Raw genomic sequence first — 26,631 nt, forward strand, 5'->3', positions numbered from 1 at the left:
TTCCAAAAGAAGGGAGAACAAGCATTTGTTGTTGGTCCCTACTTCCTGCCTAGTGTCCTCATTCTTAGATCCTAGAGAATGACTTCAGACCTGCAGCAAATGTCAGTCAGTGTGCAATAAGGACTTGGATCTTGTAAATCAGTGAGGCATCTGGGGTTGATATTAGAGATTCTATATAGGGCCCAGTGTGGCCCAGTGTCTGCGTTTATTCCTCTGCTAATCTGTCACTCAATTGGGTTTTGAATTGTTGAGTTTCATTTATTTATTTTATTTATATCCTGCCAAACTACTCAAGGCAGCGAACAAAAAACAAGATGGAACAAAAACAAACAAACAAACAAAACCCCACCAAAACTGCAAGAGATGGCTTCCCTTCTCTGAATTAATCCAGCAAAGGTGTGTGTGTGTGTGTGTTTCCATATATTAAACAGTGGGACTGTATTTTTAATCATACCCTTAAGGATACATGGCTTCCTTAACCATCCCTTTATTTTCCCTCAATTGGGCATGATGTCTGCAGCAGGAAATCAGTGCTGATAACTGCCAAAATAGAGAGCTGATGGAGGGTAGATATGTCAATCAGAAAAGTTGTTCAAAAACACATTTTTGGAAAGTTGAATGTGCACGATAGAGATGATTTGGGGATGGAGGGATTAAACAAGAGCTGGTTTCGATTTTTTACTCAATCTGCCCAGAATTAACTTTTTTAATCTATACCTAACTGTTAGGGACTGTGTACCATTTCTATGTGGGTTTTTTTCCTCCTGAATTTCTGATTTAGTGATGATTGCTTAATGTACCACATTGCCTCCGTGCTTTCTCTAAATAAGCAACATTGATGAAGTAATGAAGAGTTCATAAAATAAAAATAATCTCATTTTTTAAAAAATGGATGAATAGAAGCCACTAATGGAATTTGTCATTTCTTCTAAAGTCATCCCTCTTGAACAATTCTACTCAAGCAGCAATAACTAATCTACAGTTTTTCTAAGAATTGTTGCTTTTCAGCAATAAATATTATAGCTGTGTCAGAGACTTTTATTATATAGCATTCATCATGTTTATATCTGGCTTCCAATCCAACCTACTGCGTAAAGTAAGTATTATTCTACATAATTTACTTATAGATCACACTTACCAAACATTCATAGCTTTTGTAAGCTTTTTTATTGAAAAAGATGCAATTGTGCATTTTTGTTAGACTGTCTGTTTTATTAATAAAAAAGCCTTAGCGTGTGAGATCTTTTCACTTGCAATGCTTACTGCTTTGTTTTGAGGTACAGTGTGGTGATAAGGAGGAAAAGTTTATACTTAAGACTAAAATGCATATTTGTCATGTGGGAAATGAAAATGGGAAAAGAATGGGATAATTCTGCTGTAAGCAAAGGTAACAGAGGAGGCTTCTTCTGCTAGCTTTATCAGGGTGGCCGATACATTTATCAAATAGTCAGAGATTGATAGTTCTATTTTATAACAGGATGAGCTAATTTCTTGCAGCTTGTTTAGAATAGAATAGAATAGAATAGAATTTTTATTGGCCAAGTGTGATTGGACACACAAGGAATTTGTCTTGGCGCATATGCTCTCAGTGTACATAAAAGAAAAAGAAAAAAGCAGTGGATGTCCCAAAGGAGCTTTTCCAAAAGGCGACTGGACTGTCTTGGGTTTTTTGTTTTGAGAATGTTTCTCTTCTCCTCCAAGAAGCTTCTTCAATTCCAACAGAAGAACTGATTTAGCTTCTTGGATGAGAAGCGAAATGTTTTCAAATGAAAAAAATCCAAATCCAGTTGCCTTTTGGAAAAGCACTTTTGGGACAACTATGACCTGGATGATTGAGCATCTGCATAGATATTTACAGTGGAAGAACAGGAACTGAGCAACCACCCATACTGTGGATATCGAACATGTATCAGGATATTATCCTAGATGTGTCTGGGGCTGTTGCAGTATTTTTCCCCCAGTTGGCAAAATTATATCTTTCGAACAGAGGTGAAATGCTCCCGGTTTGGACTGGATCGGTCGATCCGGTAGCGATAGCGGCGGGTAGTTCGGAGAACTGGTAGCAAAAATCCCTATCGGCTGAATAGGTTATAAAAAATGCTTTTAAAAGATAAAAATGCTCTGATGAGTCCAGCTGAGTTGCCTGATCATCAGAGGCTTTTTTTTTTTACTTTTAAAAGCATTTTTTCTACAACCCCTTTGGCCAAAGAGATTTGGCATGCGCAGCCAGCGAACCAGTAGTAAACTGGTTCAGATTTCACCACTGCTTTGGAATTTAGAGAAGGCACCCCCCCCAAAAAAATTGAGTTATCCAAAAGTATTTAATTATAGTCAATGACCAGCAGGATATAAACACCAAAGCAACAATGGAGTGTACCCAAAGTAATGCATCATTCATGCAAAACTTAAAATTTAATACTTACAAAAAAGGGGGGGGAAATGAAGACTGGTTGGATTTGAATTAAAGGGGTCATGGCTGTCTGTTCATGGCTGAAAGGCTTAGGAAAAGAGGTGGCAGTAAAATTAATTTTTTTGAATAAGCATCAGTTGGGTCTATTAAGCATTTGCTCCAAGCTCCCAATTTCAGCATCAATCAGCTTCACAATTGCTAATTCTGGCTGAGGCTGAGAACCGGAATTAAGATGGTGGAGGTCTCTCGTTCAAATTTTATCTCTGCTGCTAAGGATTCACTGGCCATATTTAAGCAAGTCACTATTTCACCTTCTGTAAAAGGAATAATCTCCTTGTCCTATCCTGCAAGGTCTTTATGAAGAGAGATAATTATGTTGCTGCTTCTGATTGTTATCCAGTAACCTTACAATATGTGTCTAGAACTTCTGCTTGTAGCTCTCTTAACCAATGTTGCCTGTCTGCTCATTAATTAAATCTAATGCCACCTCACCTAATTACCACAGAAAGGGATTTTTGTTCTGTCATGCTTTAGCAGAGCTCATGGATTCATTCATACTATGAAGTAAAGCTGCTATCCAGGCTTTATAAAATGCACTAGGGACATGCGATTGGTTATCTAGGCAACCAGAGAATTATTTACGAGTGTTACCATGCTGGTAACAATTTGATTCTCCCACGGTTTCCCCCTCTTTTTGGTCTTCTTGTTGGAGTTGGATGTTGGGGTACTGTCGTGTCCCACTCCTCCGCTGATGGCCGGGTCAGGGAAATCCGAATCAGGCGTGCCTCTGCAGCTCTGCCAAAGTCCTAGCAAAGTTCTCAAGGCAGGCAGGAGACCAGAAAGTGACTTCAGCAAGATATGTTAGACTTTGCCTGACTCAGAGAATGCCAGAAAGCAGATCCCTTATATAGGCCATGGGGTGTGGCTCCATGACTCAGCACTTATCCAGGCCTGCCCCTCCCTTCCTTCTGTCGCCGCCGCCTATCAATTCTTCTGAAGCGAGGGTCACTCCAGTCTGCAGCTGTTGGTAATGGACCGTCCTCAGGCTCACATGCTGTGGGGGAGGGGGAGGGGTCTAGTTGCTCCGTTTGCCTGGGCATGGAGCTAGAGCTGGGGGCTGGAGGTACTTCTTCCTCCTCAGCCTGTCTGGGCATGGAGCCAGGGCTGGGGCCGGGAGGCATACTAGGACATTCCTCAGCGTTCGGAAGCAGATAAGAAGGCCCCGGCTGCGGTAAAACCAGACGAGACACAACAGGTACAATCAGAGCCCTGTAACTTCTGTTGTAGTGGAAGTGGTGTCGATTGATGTTACCATAATGTTTCTCCTCTTAAAAGGAGAAATTATCTAAGGCTGATTTGACCACATTTCTGACATCAATACAATTGAATGTGTCCAGAAATATTTTACAAGAAGAGTTCTCCACTCCTCTGATCACAACAAAATACCTTATGCCACCAGACTTGAAATCCTGAGTTTAGAAAATTTAGAACTACGCCGCCTTCGACATGACCTGAGTTTAACTCATAGAATCATCTATTGTAATGTCCTTCCTGTCGAAGACTACTTCAGCTTCAATTGCAATAATACATGAGCACACAATAGATTTAAGCTCCAATCCTGATTGCAGAAAATATGACTTCAGTAACAGAGTTGTTAATGCTTGGAATACACTACCTGACTCTGTGGTCTCTTCCCAAAATCCCAAAAGCTTCAACCAAAAACTATCTACCATTGACCTCACCCCATTCCTAAGAGGTCTGTAAGGGGCGTGCATAAGAGCACCAGCGTGCCTACCGTTCCTGTCCTATTGTTTTCCTTCGTTATATCCAATTAATATAGTTATTACATACTCATATATATGCTTATATATTGTATAATTATTTCATGCTTATGCTTATATATACTGTGTGACAAAAATAAATAAATAGATAAATAAAATAAAATATGGACAACACTCAGTGGTGGGTTTCAATTTTTTTTACTATCTGTGGGTGTGGCTTGATGAGCATGGCATGGCTTGGTGGGCGTGGCAGGGGAAGGATACTGTAAAATCTCCATTCCCACCCCACTCCTGGGGGAAGGATACTGCAAAATCCCCATTTCCTCCCAATCAGCTGGGATTTGGGAGGCAGAGAATAGATGAGGGTGGGGCCAGTTAGAATTTTTACTACCGGTTCTCCGAACTACTGAAAATTTCCGCTACCGGTTCTCCAGAACTGGTCAGAACCTGCTGCAGCCCACCTCTGACAACACTGAACTGAATTCCATTTGCCACGGTAGATGTGCAGACGCCTTCTATAAGTGCAGCAAAATACGACCACTGAATTGTAACTGTGGGGCCGAAAAACAAACTATTCAACATTTAGTGCCAAAATAGAGCCTATACTGGAGAATTTGCTGATTTCCTGGCTGTGAAAAATGAAGCAAGAAATTATATCTTTAATCTAGACATGTGTTTATAACATTATAAATTTTATATTTCCTATATTGTATTTTTATCGACCGATGATGTGAATGTGCCATTTGACTAATAATAATAATAATAATAATAATAATAATAATAATAATAATAATAATAATAATAATAATAATAATAATAGTAATAATAATATTTCTGAAGTTGAAAAAGTAGAAGCTTGGTTGGAAAATAAAAAACAAAAAGAACAATAAAATGTGTGCATGAGCACCAGAGTCCCTGAGCTATTATACTCCATTTCTACAGATGCTGGCTCAATTTCTGTGGTTTAATAAAGTTTAGGTGCAGTAGAAAACAATCTGTTACAATACTTCTCTCTGCTCTTCTCTTTCCTTAGTCTCCAAATTGTAGGAGATGACCAGGGTGAGCCCAAGGGAGGAGTCAAACATATTATCAATCATGAGTCCCTTTGTGCCCACAAGAGATCTAAATCCGTCCTTCCTTCCTTGAATTCCAGTCACTCTTATCTACCGCCAATTTGCCTTGGCGGTTAGTAGTTCAGATTCTTGTAGAGAGCTGAAACTTACAATAAATCCTTATATACATTTGAACTGCCTCGATTTCCCTGATGCTTGACACAAATCTCATGTGTGTTTCTCTTCTGATATTTTGCCTGTTGGCCCTTGTATTCTCTGTATGGATCCTGATGCTTTTTGGGGATGCTTTTGGGGGAGGACTCTGCTTATCTGTATACAGGTTTGAGTGAAATGATTCCCCAGAACCATTTTTAATGATTTCATAGGAAGCGTGCCAAAGGGAGAGATTGTACATGAGTGTTCTCCTTTGGCATTTGCTCCAGGCAACATGGACATATACCGCTGTACAACTGAATCCAAAGAGCAGATGATTTTTTAAAACCAATATGATGATATTAAACCAATAATTCAATAATTTTTTGTCTGAAGTTTTCCTCTGGTCTTTTGTATCTCCCCACCTTTAAATTTCCACCTTAAATTAAGAATCCATATACCTTGTATTAAATTAAATATGTATTTTCCTGGCAGGTTCAAGTCAAAATTATTCTGGTAGGATAAGAAGCACTGAAATTCTAAAGCACAAAAGTTAACACTGTATTGGAGGAAATTAAAGTGGCCAGCTCAGAACCTTATCAGTAGATCCACAATGACAACAAAAGAAATCACATATCGTTGGACAAACTTCTCACTCTAAAAAAATCCCTTCTCTGACTACTGACATATACTGTATTTTGACAATCTGTACAGAAGTACCAGGTCTGGCCTCCATTTGGAGCAGTAGCTGGTTCTCAATGGCCAGTGCTAAGATGCAGATAACCAGTCAGATATTTTTGTCACAATCCTATTGTCCTTCCCTAAAACAATTTTGTGAACAGCCACTGTCTATGGATAAACTATCCATGACTGCATCACATTTCATTTACTTTTTCTAATCTTATCTCTGTATTTTAACTGTAGATTAAAGCTATCAGATACGAATTGCAAAAATCTGCCGATTTACTAGGGTGTCCACGGAGGAGGTGAAGAAGGTGGAAATATTGGTGAAAGGTGCAACCAGGTTGATAAAAGCATCTCCTACACTAGTGGCCAAAATTGTGGAAATCTTTTGGGAAAAGTGTATTTTTGAGGTTTGATGGCTAATAACACCACCTTTTTTGGGGAGTTTCAGGATAATTATATTCCACTGCTGGAATGGCCTGGGAATAGCCCAGACTTTAACCCAATTTAAAATCTATGGAGCTGACTAAAGAAACTTGTTAGTCAGAAGCAATAAAACCGAGTTAATAAAAGCAATCATTCAATCTTGGTTTCACATTATAACAGCTGCAGAACTAAAAGACTTGGTTCACTCCATGGGAAGATGTTTTAAGGCCGTAATTCATGCTAAAGGTTACCCAACTAAGTATTAACTGACATGGGGATAATTTTGGTATATCTCGTTTTTCCTATGGATAATTTTTGCATAACTTTTTTTTTCTACGTGTTTCACTTTTCTTTATACTGTAACTGCTATTCTAATAGCAAATCCTTCATAAAAGTTATTGCATTACATTCTTGTCTAAATTATCTTTCCATTGATATAAAATTTTATGGTACTACTCCAAAAAAAAAAAAAAAGTGGTGTTATTAGCTAGTTTTAGAAAATACACTTTTCCCAAAAGGTTTCCACAATTTTGTCCACTACTGTATGTGTGTGTGTGCGTGTGCGTGGGGGGCCATGAGCTGAGGCTGGGTGGTGGTGGAGCTGCCCCACACACCTTGCACTCAGCCTCCTGCTCCATTGTGGCCACAAGCAAGCATAAGAATTGGGCTTCAGGCCATGTGGGATCCTGCTGAATGGGGCTGCTTTTAACAACTGCAATGATTCGCTTAGCAAATGTGGCAAGAAAAGTCGTAAAATGGAGCAAAACTCACTTAACAAATGTTTTACTTAGCAGCATATATTTTGGGCTTAATTGTGGCCGTACGTTGAGGACTACCTGTACTTTATTTATGCTACAATGCATTGTTCATTTTCCAGATGTCATTGACTTTTGGTTTTTATGCTACCACTCTACAAACAGGTATTTGATCTGACCTTCAATATCTGGCTCTTGCCACAGGTTTGGGGCAGTACCTTTTTTGAGTCTCCCTTTTGAATCATCACACATCCAACATGGCCACTTTTTTTTTTTTTACTTTTGTTTTAAGTGCTTATAATTGCTTGTCTTAACCTGTATGCCTACCAGATTCAGTGATAAATCAGTAGCTTTAGACCAGGGGTGAAATCCAGCAGGCTCTGACAGGTTCTGGAGAACCGGTAGCGGAAAATTTGAGTAGTTTGGAGAACTGGCAAATACCACTCTGGGACTCTAGCTGGTCCCAGAGTGGGGTGGGAATGGGGATTTTGCAGTATCCTTCCCTTGGAGTGGGCTGGGAATGGAGATTTTACAGTATCCTTCCCTTGGAGTGGGCTGGGAATGGAGATTTTACAGTATCCTTCCCCTGCTATGCCCAAGCCATGCCCACCAAGCCACACCATATCCACCAAGCCACGCCCATAGAACCGATAGTAAAAAATTTTGAATTTCACCACCGCTTTAGACAACGAATGAATGAATGAATGAGTTAAGGCTGTTAGATCTGGGCTACAAAAATCCAAGTGGCCACTTGAGGGTAACAAAAAGTTAGTGTTTGCTGATTTTCTTAACCCATCCTGCAGCAATGAAGCAAATACCAAGTTTGGCATTTTCAGCTTTCTTCACAACCAGGGAAGTCCAACTCAAAATGTTTGAATTCAGAAGAACCAGCAATCTGTGCCCTCTTATTCCTTCTGAATGCTAGTGAAGAGGAAGTGGGGAGAACAAAGAGAGCTATTTGATACTTGTCTTCTGCCATTTTGTCCCACATCCATTCTTAAAAGGAGAGAGAGAGAGAGAGAGAGAGAGGAGGAGGAGGAGGAGGAGGAGGAGGAGGAGGAGGAGGAGGAGGAGGAGGAGGAGAAGAAGAAGAAGAAGAAGAAGAAGAAGAAGAAGAAGAAGAAGAAGAAGAAGAAGAAGAAGAAGAAGAAGAAGAAGAAGCTGCTATAACCTTATAGCCTTGTGTGTTGGGCACTTGTAAACAAACATAAGTCTAGAACTCATGAAAGAAGAAAACTCACATGCATTTGTGAAGAGGACTTTTATTCAATTTTCTTGCAGACAAGCTTATGTCATATACACACAGTAAGAGAGAGAAAGAGAAAAGGGTGGGGGGAGAGAAAGAGAATTCTTTCTGGCATCCACAAATTGCCCCAGTTGCAATTACAGCCCAAGGGACTACTGAGTTACAAAGGCCCCTCTTCCATTGGGCGGTTGTCTATTAATGGTAGCTGGGAAAGCTCTACTTTCCTGCTGGAACAGATCAGGTTCAGCCTAGTTCAGCAAAGAGCCAAGTTGACAAGATAGTGTCCTTGGCCAAGAGTAAGAAGAGTGTGTTTATGGTGGAGCAAGGAAACTATTTAGATGAGCCCTGGATTTTACAACCCCCAAACAACTTCCCTTTTGCTTCCCTTTGGAGGCAAAAACAAACTTCTACAACATACAGCAATATCATCTGTACGCTTCAAGATCCGCAGCCTAAGGGTGCTGCCTCCCTCTGCTTAATGACAGAGCCAGTCCGACCATTAAAGAAGTTCACCCAAACCTTTCTAATTATTACTTTAGGGTAGAAGAGTCCTCATAACACAAAGAGCTTCCTTCTTGGTGATTAGACCAGAAGAAGCAGAATAAAAAAAAAAATGAGTTGAAAAAATGCTGAATATAAATCACATGAAGTTCTTGAAACCGATCTCTTACTTTCCAGTAATTCATTTCTCACTGTGTATATATATATCCATTAAGGTGATTTATATCAACTCTTAGGAAAAAAAAACCCCAAAGGAAAATATTTTCCTGTTATCTAAGCTATACTGTTATAGAGGGAAGAATGGTGCCAGCAGTTCCTAGAGAGTGGAAGCGCTAGCCACAAGAATGCTAGCTAGGTCAATAACATGACAATGGTGACCCACCGGTGTCAAAGTCTATCGCATCACATGACGTATCGTGCAGTGGTGGAATTCAAATTTTTTTTACTACCGGTTCTGTGGGCGTGGCTTGATGGGCGTGGCAGGGGAAGGATACTGCAAAATCTCTGTTCCCGCCCCACTCCAGGGGAAGGATACTGCAAAATGTCCATTCCCTCCCCACTCCAGGGGAAGGATATTGCAAAATCTCCATTCCCACCCCACTCTAGGGGAAGGATATTGCAAAATCTCCATTCCCACCCCACTCTGAGGCCAGCCAGAGATGGTATTTGCTGGTTCTCCAAACTACTCAAAATTTCCACTACCGGTTCTCCAGAACCTGTCAGAACCTGCTGAATTTCACCCCTGGTATTGTGGCGTATCACAATGTTTTTTGCCTTTGTGAAGTTGGGGTGGGCGTGGCTTGCGCATGACGCATCCGGTCTGCGAGCTGCCAGTTTGACAACCCTGCTTTAAAGGGTGACTACAGGAATGAGGCAGCTTCGAAGATAGTTTCTTCAACACTTATGGACTACCCTAGATGACCCAACTGGCCTCATGCCTAAGGCAGGACTAGAATTCATGGTCTTTCATTCCTAGTTCAGCACCTTAACCGCTACACCAGACTGTCTTTTGATTCTTGTTTATTATCACACACAGTCACATGCACATGTAATCCAAACAATAAATCAAAATCAAATTAAATTGATAACATAGTGTGGATAAATCCTGTTCCAATGACCAGAACTATCTGGACACAATAAAGTGTGTAAAATAGAGCTATTTTTAGGATTTAGAAATTAGATTTCTGTTTATGCAATTTAAAATTGCATTCTTTACATCCACATCATGATGTTTGTAGTCCACTCCATGATCTTTTCACAAGCACTGTTAACAAGCCATGTATCCCCACCTATACATTTGATTTCTGTTTCTTAAGCAAAAAACTTTACATTTGGTAGAGCTAAATTCCATTTCATTTTCCCCTTAATTTCTCTAATCTATCAAGCTTCTTTTGATTTTTTCCCGTCTTCTGGAAATTAGGTATCCCACCCAATACAGGGACTTCTGTAGATTTGATATGCATTCCAGGGGTGGGTTCCACTTACTTTCGGTACCAGTTCGCAACGGGAATGTGTGCACTTCTGTGCATAGGCAGATTGTCTGTGATGACGTCCGGACAATCCGCCGTTACTACTGGTTTGCAAGAATCGGACCGAACTAGTAGCAACCCACCACTGATGCATTCCCTTCATTTCTTCACCATCTAAGGAAGTAGAGTTACTGTCGTGTCCCACTCCTCCGCTGATGGCTGGGTCGGGGAAGTCCGTATCAGGCGTGCCTCTGCAGCTCTGCCAAAGTCCTAGCAAAGTTCTCAAGGCAGGCAGGAGACCAGGAAGTGACTTCAACAATCCAAGGTAGACTTTGCCTGACTCAGAGAATGCCAGAAAGCAGATCCTTTATATAGGCCATGGGGTGTGGCTCCATGACTCGGCACTTATCCAGGCCTGCCCCTCCCTTCCTTTTGCTGACGCCACCTATCAATTCTCCTGAAGCGAGGATCTCTCCAGGCTCCAGCTGTTGATAATTGACCTTCCTAAGGCTCACATGCTGTGGGGGAGGGGGAGGGGTCTAGTTGCTCCGTTTGCCTGGACATGGAGCCAGGGCTGGGGACTGGAGGCACGTCAGGCCCTTCTTCTTGCTCTGCCTGTCTGGGCATGGTGCCAGGGCTGGGGCCTGGAGGCATGCCAGGACATTCCTCAGCGTTGGGAAGGAGATAAGAGGCGCCCGGCTGCGGGGAAAGCGAGCGAGACACAACAGTTACTGATGAGTATAGTTCAGACTTGAACCTCATGGCACTCCACTCAGTGCCTTATTGCCTTATGATGAGGAACTATTCACACTCTTCTTGAATATGATTTTTAAACAACCTGGGTATTCACTTAATTATGATATCAACCACCCAAGCATACTTAGCTTGCCAGTAATAACACTACATGCTTTCTTCTTCTTCTCTTCCCCCTCCCCCCTCCTCCTCCTCTTCCTCTTCCTCCTCTTCTCCTCCTCCCCCTCCTCCTCCTCTTCCTCCTCCTCCTCCTCCTCCTCCTCCTCCTCCTCCTCCTCCTCCCATGCTTTATTGAAATTAACATGTCTACAGCACTCACATACACACTAAGGTAATTTATCCAATCAAACAATGAGATAGTTTGGCTAAAATTCATCTGGACTTCCAGTAATTACCACATTGATTTCTTAGTACGTACAGATTATTCTATTTAAAATCGCCTTCAAAATTTTCCCAGGTATTGATCTCAAACTGATTGGTCTATACTTCCCTGGATTCTAATGTTTCCTATTTGGGAAGATCGGAACAACCCTTGCCCTCTTTTGATTGACATTTCACTAGTTCTCCAAATTTTCTCAAATATATTTAAAACTGGGTCAGAAAGTTATTAAGTTTTTTTCCCAGTAGCCTAGAAAATCCCACCAATCCAGAGTTCTCAGGCAAGCCAGAAATGACCAGGCTTAAAATATCCTGTTTTGGGCACATTATGTGAACACCCAGCACTCTGGAAAAGTCTCTGATACTCAGAAAGGTGAAAGGCAAGGGAGGAGGAGAGTGACCGGCAGCCAGGTGGATAGAATCTGTTACAGGTGTGATGACTTCCCCATTAGAAAACCTGAAAGACTAAATCAAGAATAGATTGTCATGGAGAAAGTCTATCTGCGTGATCACTAGGAGTGAAAAAAATGACTTGAGGGCACATTATCAGTCAAGAAAATCCCAACTAGCTTGAACTTGTTTTCCTACTGTGCGTCCTGCTGGAACTCTACAGTACTCGTAGCTCTTAAGATGACTAGATTTTGATTGTCTGATGGCCAAGGTCTTCATATGATACAGCTAGTGCTAATTGATTTCAAACACCAAGAAATCCAGGCTTACTTTGCTTGTTTGGCGAAGTGATCTAAAGCAGAGGTGTCAAATTCAATTTCATTGAGGGCTGCATCAGGATTGTGTTTGGTCATGGCCAGATTGACGTCATGTATCAGGGGCACCTGTGATGGCCAAGTACTAAGGCACTTCCCTCAGACCCTCCCTCTCTCTGATTATAATCTCCTTCCTTCCTTCCTTCCTTCCTTCCTTCCTTCCTTCCTTCCTTCCTTCCTTCCTTCCTTCCTTCCTTCCTTCCTTCCTTTTGCTGACGCCACCTATCAATTCTCCTGAAGCGAGGATCTCTCCAGGCTCCAGCTGTTGATAATTGACCTTCCTAAGGCTCACATGCTGTGGGGGAGGGGGAGGGGTCTAGTTGCTCCGTTTGCCTGGACATGGAGCCAGGGCTGGGGACTGGAGGCACGTCAGGCCCTTCTTCTTGCTCTGCCTGTCTGGGCATGGTGCCAGGGCTGGGGCCTGGAGGCATGCCAGGACATTCCTCAGCGTTGGGAAGGAGATAAGAGGCGCCCGGCTGCGGGGAAAGCGAGCGAGACACAACAGTTACTGATGAGTATAGTTCAGACTTGAACCTCATGGCACTCCACTCAGTGCCTTATTGCCTTATGATGAGGAACTATTCACACTCTTCTTGAATATGATTTTTAAACAACCTGGGTATTCACTTAATTATGATATCAACCACCCAAGCATACTTAGCTTGCCAGTAATAACACTACATGCTTTCTTCTTCTTCTCTTCCCCTCCCCTCCTCCTCCTCTTCTCCTCCTCCTCTTCTCCTCCCCCTCCTCCTCCTCTTCCTCCTCCTCCTCCTCCTCCTCCTCCTCCTCCTCCTCCTCCCATGCTTTATTGAAATTAACATGTCTACAGCACTCACATACACACTAAGGTAATTTATCCAATCAAACAATGAGATAGTTTGGCTAAAATTCATCTGGACTTCCAGTAATTACCACATTGATTTCTTAGTACGTACAGATTATTCTATTTAAAATCGCCTTCAAAATTTTCCCAGGTATTGATCTCAAACTGATTGGTCTATACTTCCCTGGATTCTAATGTTTCCTATTTGGGAAGATCGGAACAACCCTTGCCCTCTTTTGATTGACATTTCACTAGTTCTCCAAATTTTCTCAAATATATTTAAAACTGGGTCAGAAAGTTATTAAGTTTTTTTCCCAGTAGCCTAGAAAATCCCACCAATCCAGAGTTCTCAGGCAAGCCAGAAATGACCAGGCTTAAAATATCCTGTTTTGGGCACATTATGTGAACACCCAGCACTCTGGAAAAGTCTCTGATACTCAGAAAGGTGAAAGGCAAGGGAGGAGGAGAGTGACCGGCAGCCAGGTGGATAGAATCTGTTACAGGTGTGATGACTTCCCCATTAGAAAACCTGAAAGACTAAATCAAGAATAGATTGTCATGGAGAAAGTCTATCTGCGTGATCACTAGGAGTGAAAAAAATGACTTGAGGGCACATTATCAGTCAAGAAAATCCCAACTAGCTTGAACTTGTTTTCCTACTGTGCGTCCTGCTGGAACTCTACAGTACTCGTAGCTCTTAAGATGACTAGATTTTGATTGTCTGATGGCCAAGGTCTTCATATGATACAGCTAGTGCTAATTGATTTCAAACACCAAGAAATCCAGGCTTACTTTGCTTGTTTGGCGAAGTGATCTAAAGCAGAGGTGTCAAATTCAATTTCATTGAGGGCTGCATCAGGATTGTGTTTGGTCATGGCCAGATTGACGTCATGTATCAGGGGCACCTGTGATGGCCAAGTACTAAGGCACTTCCCTCAGACCCTCCCTCTCTCTGATTATAATCTCCTTCCTTCCTTCCTTCCTTCCTTCCTTCCTTCCTTCCTTCCTTCCTTCCTTCCTTCCTTCCTTCCTTCCTTCCTTCCTTCCTTCCTTCCTTCCTTCCTTCCTTCCTTCCCTCTTTCTTTTCCCCTTCCTTGCTCTCTTCCTCTTCCCTTCTTTTCTTTGCCCTTCCTCTTCCCCTTCTCCTTTCCTGTCCTGTCCCTTCTTGGATGGACAAATGCAAAAGGGGAAACATTTCTCCTTTTGTTTTGTTTTTAGTTTGTCTTGCTAGCCCTCTGCTAGCAAAAATGGAGCCCAGGGTGGTGTGTACGGCCCTCCTGAGCTCCATTTTTGCTGCCAGAGGCACCATGGGCTGGTCCTTCCTTTTCCAGGGCAGTCTTACGGGCCAGATTTAAGCACTCTATGGGCCAGATCCGGCCCACAGGCCTTGTTTGACACCCCTGGCCTAAAGCATTTTAAAATACATCCATACATATCCATCCTGTTGTTCCCCTTCTGAGATAAGCAACTTTATGCAGAGCCAGAGAAAAAGGAAGACTTAGCAATCCAAATAAATTAAAGGCCTAAAATAAGAACAATTATATATAAAAAAATTAAAACTAGTTTACACCAACCCCATTCATCATATTTTCTCTCTACCTTTGCATTCTGACAAAAAATAAAAAACACCTTTTGTCCTCAATATTCGAATGTTTCTTCAAATGTTACCTCTTGTTTTTAAACCTCTTTTTTTTCAGGATCTCATCAATTCCATCTAACTACAGCATCCTTGATATTCTTCTTGATTCATCCATTCTTCCTTCCTATTTTTGGTTTGCACTTTGACCCTCATTCATTCTCGCTACATGACCCAACCTACTGAATGGGTTTTTTTCCCAGTAGCCTAGAAAATCCCACCAATCCAGAGTTCTCAGGCAAGCCAGAAATGACCAGGCTTAAAATATCCTGTTTTGGGCACATTATGTGAACACCCAGCACTCTGGAAAAGTCTCTGATACTCAGAAAGGTGAAAGGCAAGGGAGGAGGAGAGTGACCGGCAGCCAGGTGGATAGAATCTGTTACAGGTGTGATGACTTCCCCATTAGAAAACCTGAAAGACTAAATCAAGAATAGATTGTCATGGAGAAAGTCTATCTGCGTGATCACTAGGAGTGAAAAAAATGACTTGAGGGCACATTATCAGTCAAGAAAATCCCAACTAGCTTGAACTTGTTTTCCTACTGTGCGTCCTGCTGGAACTCTACAGTACTCGTAGCTCTTAAGATGACTAGATTTTGATTGTCTGATGGCCAAGGTCTTCATATGATACAGCTAGTGCTAATTGATTTCAAACACCAAGAAATCCAGGCTTACTTTGCTTGTTTGGCGAAGTGATCTAAAGCAGAGGTGTCAAATTCAATTTCATTGAGGGCTGCATCAGGATTGTGTTTGGTCATGGCCAGATTGACGTCATGTATCAGGGGCACCTGTGATGGCCAAGTACTAAGGCACTTCCCTCAGACCCTCCCTCTCTCTGATTATAATCTCCTTCCTTCCTTCCTTCCTTCCTTCCTTCCTTCCTTCCTTCCTTCCTTCCTTCCTTCCTTCCTTCCTTCCTTCCTTCCCTTTTCATTCTCCTTTCTTCTTCCTTCCCCTCTTTTCTTTTTCCCCCTTCCTTGCTCTCTTCCCCTCTTCCCTTCTTTTTCTTTGCCCTTCCTCTTTCCCCTTCTCCTTTCCTGTCCTGTCCCTTCTTGGATGGACAAATGCAAAAGGGGAAACATTTCTCCTTTTGTTTTGTTTTTAGTTTGTCTTGCTAGCCCTCTGCTAGCAAAAATGGAGCCCAGGGTGGTGTGTACGGCCCTCCTGAGCTCCATTTTTGCTGCCAGAGGCACCATGGGCTGGTCCTTCCCTTTTTCCAGGGCAGTCTTACGGGCCAGATTTAAGCACTCTATGGGCCAGATCCGGCCCACAGGCCTTGTTTGACACCCCTGGCCTAAAGCATTTTAAAATACATCCATACATATCCATCCTGTTGTTCCCCTTCTGAGATAAGCAACTTTATGCAGAGCCAGAGAAAAAGGAAGACTTAGCAATCCAAATAAATTAAAGGCCTAAAATAAGAACAATTATATATAAAAAAATTAAAACTAGTTTACACCAACCCCATTCATCATATTTTCTCTCTACCTTTGCATTCTGACAAAAAATAAAAAACACCTTTTGTCCTCAATATTCGAATGTTTCTTCAAATGTTACCTCTTGTTTTTAAACCTCTTTTTTTTCAGGATCTCATCAATTCCATCTAACTACAGCATCCTTGATATTCTTCTTTATTCATCCATTCTTCCTTCCTATTTTTGGTTTGCACTTTGACCCTCATTCATTCTCGCTACATGACCCAACCTACTGAATGGGTTTTTTTTTCCCCATACAAGCTGCTCACATTTGTATTCAGCTCACATTTATTCAGCCCAGTACATTTCTTGTTTTATGTAACACGCTCCCAAAAATATTCTATTCTCACTGTACTCAATTTTCTTATGTTTCTCCTGACATATCCAATTTTGAATTCCATAAAACAAAATAGGCAAATGAGTACTCGTATACAAAGCCTTTTTTCACTTCTTTTGACTTTAATTCCCACTATAATTATACACATTACTATTTACCATTCTTTCAGCCCTTGTCCATCTTTAAATATATACCAATTTCCCCATATTTAATGAACATTCTATCAAAATGCATACATTCATCTACTTATTCTAATTTTTTGCTTTTATGTAACTTTAAATCCTTCACTTAATTTTCTTCCTTGAGCTTTCTGACATACCAGTACATTTATCTCTTTCATTTATAATTAAACCTACACTTTCACTTCAGAACATATATTCTAGAAATTTACTTTATCCCAGACCACCTTCCTTTACTTTTATTCAGGGGCGAAATGCTCCCGGTTCAGACCGGATCACCTGATCCGGTAGCAATGGTGGTGAGTGGGTCAGAGAACCGGTAGCAAAAATCCCTTTCCCCCCCGCCCATGCCCACCCAATCGCCCAGTCACCTGCTTGCCTGTTTGCCCGCTTGCTGCTTCTTTTAAAAAATGCTTTTAAAAGGTTAAAAAAAAGGCTCTGACAATCATAGCTGAGCCGCGCAATCGTCAGAGCCTTTAAAAAAAAAAAGATTGCGCGCCATAGCTGATCACCCTCCCCTGCACTCTATTCTATTTACCCCATGCCTGCTTTTGGTGTGCACTGCACACGTGCGCGTACCTCACATTTGGTGCATGGTGTGCAGCGCGCATGCACAGCCACCAAACTGGCAGTAAACTGGTTTAGATTTCACCACTGCTTTTATTCTTCCTTCTCCTAGACCTCAGTGTACCTGTTTCAATGTCTTTGGTTTGATATATTAATTCATTCTACCAACTTGCACTCTTCCATAACTGGTGGGCTCATATGTATTGGCCTTTCTTACCATGCATGACAGCATCTTCAGTTTTAGCAAGATAAATGAGGTTACCGGCTTTAGTTGCATTTATGCCACATACAGCTTTCCCCGCTAATGGTAAGGAAAATACCAGTCAGTTCATATATCATTATATAATTCAATTTAGGTGCTCCTTGACTCTAAACTGACTCTGGGACACCCACAACTTAATCAACTATAAAACCAGAATTAAAAACAAAATGGGATCCAGTCACTCTAAGCAAAAACATAGTCAACAAGATCTCTGATCCTCCTAATCAAAGATCTGGAAGAACAACCAGGCTTCAGGCTCTTACAGAATGCCAATAGGATGGGAGCCATATGATTTTCAGAGGCATCTCATTCCAGAAGGCAGATACCATGATAGAGAAGGCATCCCTCTTGGGTCCCACTTTATACTACTACTACTACTACTACTACTACTACTACTACTACTACTACTAATAATAATAATAATAATAATAATAATAATAATAATAATAATATAATTTTTATACCGCCCTTCTCCCGAAGGACTCAGGGCGGTGAACAGGCAGATAAAATAATACAATACATTTCAATAAAAACACTATTTAAAAAACTTATTCCAAAAGCCTAAATTTAAAATACAATACAAAATATAAAATAAACCCCAATAAAATCCATGTTTAAAAACCCTATTAAGCCAGTCCTGCTCGGAAGAATAGATATGTTTTATGGATCTGTTTAATCAATGTTTAATTGAAGAAACCTCAGTGTATCAACTCTGCATGTGGCAGAAGCTATGGTAGGTAAGTAGTCCCTCAAATAACCTGGCCTATGCCATGTGGGGCTTTATGATAACCATCCTCTTTAATTGCACCAGTTACACCAGTGCAGCTTGCAGAGTTGAGGTGACACACATGGACATACTAAAGTTTGTCCATTGCTGTTCAGACTACTGCATTCTGGACTAGTGGAAACCTCCAAGTGGTTTTCAAGGTCAGCCCCATGTAGGACCCATTGCACCAGAGCTGTGAGGTGACTAGACTATAAGGTGACTGTGTGAAGGGACTCTTGATAAAGGAAAGTGCAGATGATGTGCAAAGGCTCCCTTGCCCACAAAGTCTTGAGCAACAGCTAGAACAGCCAGATGGTCTCACATTCAAGAGTATAAATGAAAAATCTTCATGTCCAGAGGGCCCTAATATTCACAGCTATTGATTTTTAGTAGGATTGAATCGGAGTTGGTTCTTCTCCATCTAGGTCCACATAGACTCCAGGCATTGAGACAGGACCTAACCAGTCTAACTTGGCCAACCTATGATGAAAAAATATAATTGGATATCATCAGCAGATTGATTATATCAAACCTAAATGGTGGATGAACTTATTCAGCACTAAATGCTTATGTAAAATTAGGGGAGGAGTGTTGAACCCCAAAGGACAGTCTCTGTATCTCTTACACACAACACCAGCATGAAGGAAGGAAGAGAACCAACAGTATGATCAACATTATTGAAGTCTGCTGAAAAATCAAGGAGCATAAGGATGGTGAACCATCTCCATCCAGCCTCCTTTAGAGGTCATCAACAAGCATCGCCAAAGCGATGCTTGTTGGACAGAAAAATTTAAGAAATTAAGTTGGAAATATGAACTATTCTTGAGAGACTGCTTAAGGAAGAAAGACATTTTAGAAGAACCCTTGGTGAATATTGGAAGATGGAACTTTGTTTTGGTATTGATTGATGAAGGTTGGATATTAAAAACTATGTACTTTATTGAAGAACAAACACTAACTCAATCGGAAATTTCTGAGAACTCTAGGAGTGGAATGGTCTGATATATAATGGATTGGAAGAAATGTATTATCTTTGTTTCTGGAAGGGGAGTTGAGGTTTTAAGGAGTGACTATGGATTATGATTTGTGTTGTATTTTAATTTTTGTTGTTAGTTTTATACCCTGTATTCGGTTCTGGGAAGTCCCGGGGGGTGGGGGGAGGAAGGGGAAGGGAGGGGGAGGGGGGATGAGGGTAGAAAATGGATTGATGGTCAATGTACAAAGATGATTGAAGACGTATAATTAATGTAAGATCGGAGCTGCCTGGCTACCATTTCAGAATGATGGGAAAGAAGGAAGTAGAAGAGAGAAGGAGGTAGGAAAGAGAAGAGGAGGAAGAGGAAAGGAAGGAAGAGGGATAGAAGAGGGAGAAGAAAGGAGTAGGGAGGAAGGAGGAGAGGATGTAGATAAGAGAGGGGGAGGATGGTTGTGGAAAGTAGAAGAAGGTAGAGAAGGGAAGAGAGTTAAAGGAAGGGGGTGGTGACTGGGCAGGTCCGATTAATTGTATATGATGATACACTAAATATGTTATTGGATATGAATGTTAAAATAAAACTTTTTTATAAAAAAAAAACAAAAACAAGCATCGCCAAAGCTGCCTCTGTACGGAATTCCACTGAAATAGGTCTAAATCAGTGGCTCCCAACCATTTGGGTGCCAGGGACCAGTTCCGTGGAGAGAGTTTTTTTCTGTGAACTTGAGAGGGTGTGGTTTCACACACTGTCTACATCCCGCATGTCCCTGGATAGGGCTTCACTCATTTGTGCAGCCCAGTTTCTGGTGTGTTGCAGATCGGTACTGATCTGCTGCCAGGGGTTGGGGAATCCTAGTCTAGATAATCCACTTCCTCCAAGATACTCTACAACTGCAGGCTTACAACTTTCTTGACAACCTTTCCGCAAAAAGGGAAGGTTAGTGACAGTACAATAGTTGTCTAAAACAGTTTGGTCCAAGTTCAGCCATTTAAGGAGGTTGAAGGTATTATCTGTCAGCTGACATTATCCCTCTCTCAACGTGGTTGAGAGCAGGTATTCAAACTACAATTAGTAAACCAGACGCTATTTATTTCTAATACACAGACAACCAAATTAACAGTGTAGACAATCCTTTCCATTTCTTCAGATTCAGGCTTTGGCACATTTTGGCCAGTGTGCCACAAGGGCAACCACAGCCCATGTTACCTCAGACATGCTCATGCTAGTCTATGCATGCTATTCATCCCACCAATCAGGAGACAGTGTACCAGAGTATTCAGGACAAAGGAGCAAAAATGAAATGTACATTCCAATTAATGAGAAGAGTTGGCAAGGGACTTATGGTTTGGGATGATGGCTCCCTGGTCTACAGTACCAGCATCTCTCTGACTTTGAAGTTGTCACTTAAGATTGGATTGTTTTCATAAATCAGTTGGAAAGTAGTTAGTGCCATTAGCTTGTTTATTAGTTTCTTTTAACTCATATCTGTTTGGAAGGAATAATGGATTTTAAATCATTGAAAAACAAAAGAATCCATCTCCCATGCATTACTTTTTTTTTTTTTTTGGCCTCAAATGATGCAGATCAAGAAATTGCTGCAGCTACAGTAACTACACCAACTAAAACTATCCTGATGGCATTCCAGTCTTTGAGGAACTTCAAAGAACTGTTTTAATTCTGGATTTCAGTGAAGAGTCAGAGACCCAGGAGGATCCATCTACTTTGGAAAAGCTTCTGATCTTAACAGCTCTTATTCATGATTTGAAGCAGAATTTCCATAGATGTTCTAAAATATATAGTTTGCTAAACATTTTCCTCTCTAAGTAAGGGTGTCTCAGAACTTAAAGCCACAATAACTCCTTTATATGAGAACAGATTAAGTCAATTTGAATCAGCTGAATGAATTGACCCATTTTCAAGAACTCTTCCCCAGAAATAATTTACATCTTTTAGATATTTCCTCGGATCCGTCTGTGGTGTTGTATATGGAAAGATTATATATGTGAGATCTTTTTTTTTTGTTGGAAGCTGAATATCACTCAAAATAGAGGCGCCATACTATTTCAGGCTTTCGTTTCCATTTACAGAGATCCAGTTCAGTTTCGATTCAGTTTCTCAAAACTACTAAGCAAGATAATATTGTATCACTGGCAAAACAAGCGCGGTCTTTGGAATAGAAAGATAAGACGAAAATGATTTTTCCAGCCTATTGCCACAGGTTCTGAAGCAATCTGTAGTGTTTAATGACATATATTTTGCAGCGGGACACAAATAGATGAGACATTTGGGGTGGGATGAAGGTGGGGGGGATGATATCCAGCTGTTTGCTGCTTTCCTCAGATTCTGTCATGAAGACATTCCCTTGATATGGAAACTGCTGAGCAATGTGCTTTATTAGCAAAATTAAATATTTAATAGCAATGTGCTCCCACCGACCCGTACGCTCACACAGAGAGGGACTTCTCAGGGTGCCGTCTGCCAGGAAATGTCGGCTGGCGGCCCCCAGGGGAAGATCCTTCTCTGTGGGGGCTCCTACTCTTTGGAATGAACTTCCCCCTGGTTTACGCCAAATACCTGACCTTCGGACCTTTCGCCACGAACTGAAAACATATTTCGCGCGGGGCTTTCTTAAATTGTCTAGATTTCGAATTTTAAATTTTATTTAAGTCTTAAATTGGGGTTTTTAGATTTTTAACCATTTTAATTTTCGGCCACACTGTATAATAAGTTTTTTAATTTACTTTTAATTGTACATTGTTTCTTTTTTACCTTGGCTGTACACCGCCCTGAGTCCTTCGGGAGAAGGGCGGTCTATAAATCTAATAAAATAATAATAATAATAATAATATTAAAAATTAAAAGGAGAAGCAAAGTAGCAGTCTTTACTTGCAGTTGCTTATTGGAAGCCCTACCTTGACCTATAATTGTTCATTCAGCGACTGTTCAAAATTATAATGGCACTGACTGAAGGGACATATGACCATGTCCCAAAGTTCCAACCATTTCAGAGTTTCCACAGTTACATGACAAAAATATGAGCAATTGGCAACTGCTCTTACAACTGTGGGAGCATTGCAAATCTACTGCATCATGAGCTGGGAAGCCATGGCCAGCCAGAACCACCAGGATGTGGACCAGGAGTGGGTTCTACTTACCTTTACTACCGGTTCTCATCGTGCGTCTGCTCGCGTGTGCGCCCGCTCTTCTGCGCATACGCAGAAGAGTTTTGATGATGTTTGGGTCAGTGGGTGGAGCCTCCTGCCGGTTTTACTATCAGTTCTATAGAACCGGTCCGAACCGGGGGCAATCCACCACTGGTGGGGGCCAAGGGTGAAATTCAACAAGTTCTGGAGAACTGGTAGTGGAAATTTTGAGTAGTTCAGAGAACTGGCAAATACCACCACTGGCTGGCCCCAGAGCGGGGTGGGAATGGGTATTTTGCAAGATCCTTCCCCCAGGAGTGGGGAAGGAATGGGGATTTTGCAGTATCCTTCCCCCCGGAGTGGGGTGGGAATGGAGATTTTGCAGTATGCTTCCCCTGCGACGTCCACCAAGCCACACCCACAGAACCAGTAGGGAAAATTTTGAATTTCACCCTTGGTGTGGGCCTTTCTCCCACCCCGCCTGACTTTTCTCACCTCTCCACTTTCCCATATCCTTTTAACACCATCAAAAAACAGCATCTGCCTATTCCAGGTCTTCAATATCTTCATAAATGACTTAGATGAGGGAATAGACGGGGAACTTACCAAATTTGCGGATGATACTAAGCTGGCAGAAATAGCCAATCATCACCCTAGATGATAGGCTCAAGATCCAGAAGGATCTTGACAGACTTGAACACTGGGCCCTATCTAACAAAATAAAATTCAATGTAGAGAAAAGTAAAGTCTTACACTTCAGCAAGAAAAACCAAAAGTACGCATATAGATTGGGAGATACCAGGCTTAACAGCAGTAACCATGAGAGGGATCTTGGAGTCTTAGTGTACAATCCACTAAATATGAATCAATAGTGTGCAGTGACAGACAAAAAAGCCAATACAATCCTAAATTGCATTAACAGAGGGATACAATCAAGATCAAGGTACTAATACCACTCTATAAAGCCTTAGTAAGACCACACCTAGAATATTGCATCCAGTTTTGGTCACCACACTATAAAAAAGATGTCGAGACTGTAGAAAAAGTGCAGAGAAGAGCAACCAGGATGATTAGGGGACTGGAGACTAAAACATATGAGGAACTGTTATAGGAACTGGGTATTGCTAGTCTAGTGAAGAAAAGGACCAGGGAGACATGATAGCTGTGTTCCAAAATTCGAGGGGCTGCCACAGAGGGGACGGGGTCAAGCTATTTTCCAAGGCACCTGAAAGCTAGACAAGGACTAATGGATGGAAACTGATCAAGGAGAAGTTCAACCTAGAAATAAGGAGAAATTTTCTAACAGTGAGAACAATCAACCAATTGAACATCTTGCCTTCAGAAGTTGTAGGAGCTTCATCACTGGAAGCTTTCAAGAAGAGATTGGACAGCCATCTGTCAGAAATGCTGTAGGGTCTCCTGTTTGAGTGGGGGTTTAGACCAGATGACCTACAAGGTCCCTTCCAACTCTGTTAATCTCTGATAAAAATGCCAAATCCAGTCTAAATTTCTGGCTGAATACATCTGACAGAAACCAGCCATAGTGGAGAAGATATCAAAATACGAAGACCTGCAAATAGAAATTGAATGATGGTGGCAAATTCGGTCAAAACATCTGGCTGACTGTGTGTTGGACCATCATAATAATAATGATAATTGGCTGTGCAGGAGCAAGCCATTTGAACTAATGTAATCCAAACCAAAACTGAAAATTCATCAAAATAATTCATATTGCAAACTGTGCAAAGAAGCAGGAGGAACAATCAATCATATACTTAGCTCATGCAAGAAGATTTCAACCAAGTCACCAAAATGATTCACTGGAACAACTATTAAAAACTATCATATATCAATAATGACCTCTTCATGAATTACTGCCTTGTCATGGCAAAGGGGCTTGTGTAGCTCAATGAAACTATGACCATGCAGGGCCACCTAAGACGGACAGGTCATAGCAGAGAGTTCTGACTAAACGTGATCCACTGGAGAAGGAAATGGCAACCCCCTCCAGTATCTTTGCCATGGACAGTATCAAAAGGGAAAAAAATATGATGCCGGAAGATGAGCCCCTCAGGTTGGAAGGTGTCCAATATGCTACTGGGGAAGAGTAGAGGGCTAGTACTAATAGCGCCAGAAAGAGTGAAGCGACTGGGCTAAAGCCAAAAGGATGCTCAGCTGTGGATGCATCTGGTGGTGAAAGGAAAGTCCGATGCTGTAAAGATTTTTTCTCCATAGGAACCTGGAATGTAAGATCCATGAATCAAGGCAAGTGTCGTGTCCCACTCCTCCGCTGATGGCCGGGTCAGGGAAATCCGAATCAGGCGTGCCTCTGCAGCTCTGCCAAAGTCCTAGCAAAGTTCTCAAGGCAGGCAGGAGACCAGAAAGTGATTTCAGCACGATAAGGTAAACTTTGCCTGACTAAGAGAATGCCAGAAAGCAGATCCTTTATATAGGCCATGGGGTGTGGCTCCATGACTCAGCACTCATTAAAGCCTGCCCCTCCCTTCCTTCTGTTGACGCCGCTTATCAATTCTCCTGAAGCGAGGGTCACTCCAGTCTGCAGCTGTTGGTAATTGACCTTCCTCAGGCTCACATGCTGTGGGGGAGGGGGAGAGGTCTAGTTGCTCCATTTGCCTGGGCATGGAGCCAGGGCTGGGGGCTGGAGGCGCTTCTTCTTGCTCTGCCTGTCTGGGCATGGAGCCAGGGCTGGGGCCGGGAGGCATGCTAGGACATTCCTCAGCGTTCGGAAGCAGATAAGAAGGCCCCGGCTGCGGGGAAAGCGGACGAGGCACAACAGCAAGCTGGACGTGCTTAAACAAAAGATGAAAAGACTGAACACCAACATCTTAGGAATCAATGAACTAAAATAGACAGGAATGGGTGAATTTAATTTAATGACCATCAGGTATACTACTGCTGGCAAGAATCCCTCAGAAGAAATGGAGTAGCCTTCATAATCAATAAGAGAGTAGGAAAAGCAATACTGGGATACAATCCCCAAAAAGACAGAACATGGACATCACCTATATGCGGGTCAAGAAGCAACCGTGAGAACTGGACACGGAACCATTGATTGGTTCAAAATTGGGAAAGGAGTACGGCAAGGCTGTATGCTGTCGCCCTGCCTATTTAACTTATATGCAGAGCACATCATGAGAAATGCGGGGCTAGATGAATCAAAAGTTGGAATTAAGATTGCCGGGAGAAATATCAACAACCTCATATATGCAGATGATACCATTCTAATGACAGAAAGTGAAGAGGAACCAAAGAGCCTCTTGATGCGGGTGAAGAAGGAGAATGCAAAAGTTGGCTTGAAACTCAACATTAAGAAAATTAAGATCATGGCATCTGGCCCTCTCAATTCCTGGCAAATAGATAGGGAAGAAATGGAGATAGTGACAGAGTTTATTTTCCTTGGCTCCAAGATCGCTGCAGATGGGGACTACAGCCAAGAAATTAAAAGACGCTTGCTCCTGGGGAGGAAAGCTATGGCAAATCTAGACAGCGTACTAAAAAGCAGAGATATCACCCTGCCATAGTGCGTATAGTCAAAGCTATGGTTTTCCCAGTTGCAGTGTAAGACTGTGAAAGTTGGACCATAAGAAAGGCTGAGCGCCAAAGAATTGAGGCCTTTGAACTATATTGCTGGAGAAGACTCCTGCGAGTCCCTTGGACAGCAAGGCGATCAAACCGATCAGTCCTAGAGGAGATCAATCCTGACTGCTCCTTAGAAGGCCAGATCCTGAAGATGAAACTCAAATATTTTGGCCACCTAATAAGAAGGAAGGACTCACTGGGAAAGAGCCTAATCCTGGGAAAGATTGAGGGCCAAAGAAGGGGGCGACAGAGGTGACTGGATGGAGTCATTGAAGCAGTCGGCATGAGCTTAAATGGACTCCAGGGGATAGTAGAGGACAGGAAGGCCTGGAGGAATGTTGTAATTATTTGTAATGTTGATACATTTTGACATCTTAGATTCTTGGGAAGAATCTGAGGTGTATGAAAATCAACAGGAGCCAATGAACTGATAGCTGTAACTTCTCATGATGGTGAATAGATAATAATAGTTTGAGCTATTAGGTGTAGAGT

The 26,631-nt window shown here is 41.8% G+C and overlaps 1 protein-coding gene across 4 annotated transcripts in view; it reads left to right on the plus strand.

The window, feature by feature from the left end:
• Nucleotides 1-26,631, plus strand: part of PIGG (phosphatidylinositol glycan anchor biosynthesis class G) — a 185,511-nt gene that overhangs the window by 119,697 nt on the left and 39,183 nt on the right. The window contains exon 13 of one of the 4 annotated variants that reach the window (XM_058166485.1): nt 3,552-4,267. The exons of the other annotated variants lie outside the window; for them this stretch is intronic. Coding sequence (XP_058022468.1) covers nt 3,552-3,645 — 94 coding nt within the window. The 3' untranslated portion in view covers nt 3,646-4,267. Of the gene's footprint in view, nt 1-3,551; nt 4,268-26,631 lie in introns of those variants that run through there. 4 annotated transcript variants of the gene reach the window in all.

This window comes from Ahaetulla prasina, chromosome 2 (genome assembly GCF_028640845.1).
Source record: "Ahaetulla prasina isolate Xishuangbanna chromosome 2, ASM2864084v1, whole genome shotgun sequence".
In the NCBI taxonomy this organism is placed as follows: domain Eukaryota; kingdom Metazoa; phylum Chordata; class Lepidosauria; order Squamata; family Colubridae; genus Ahaetulla; species Ahaetulla prasina.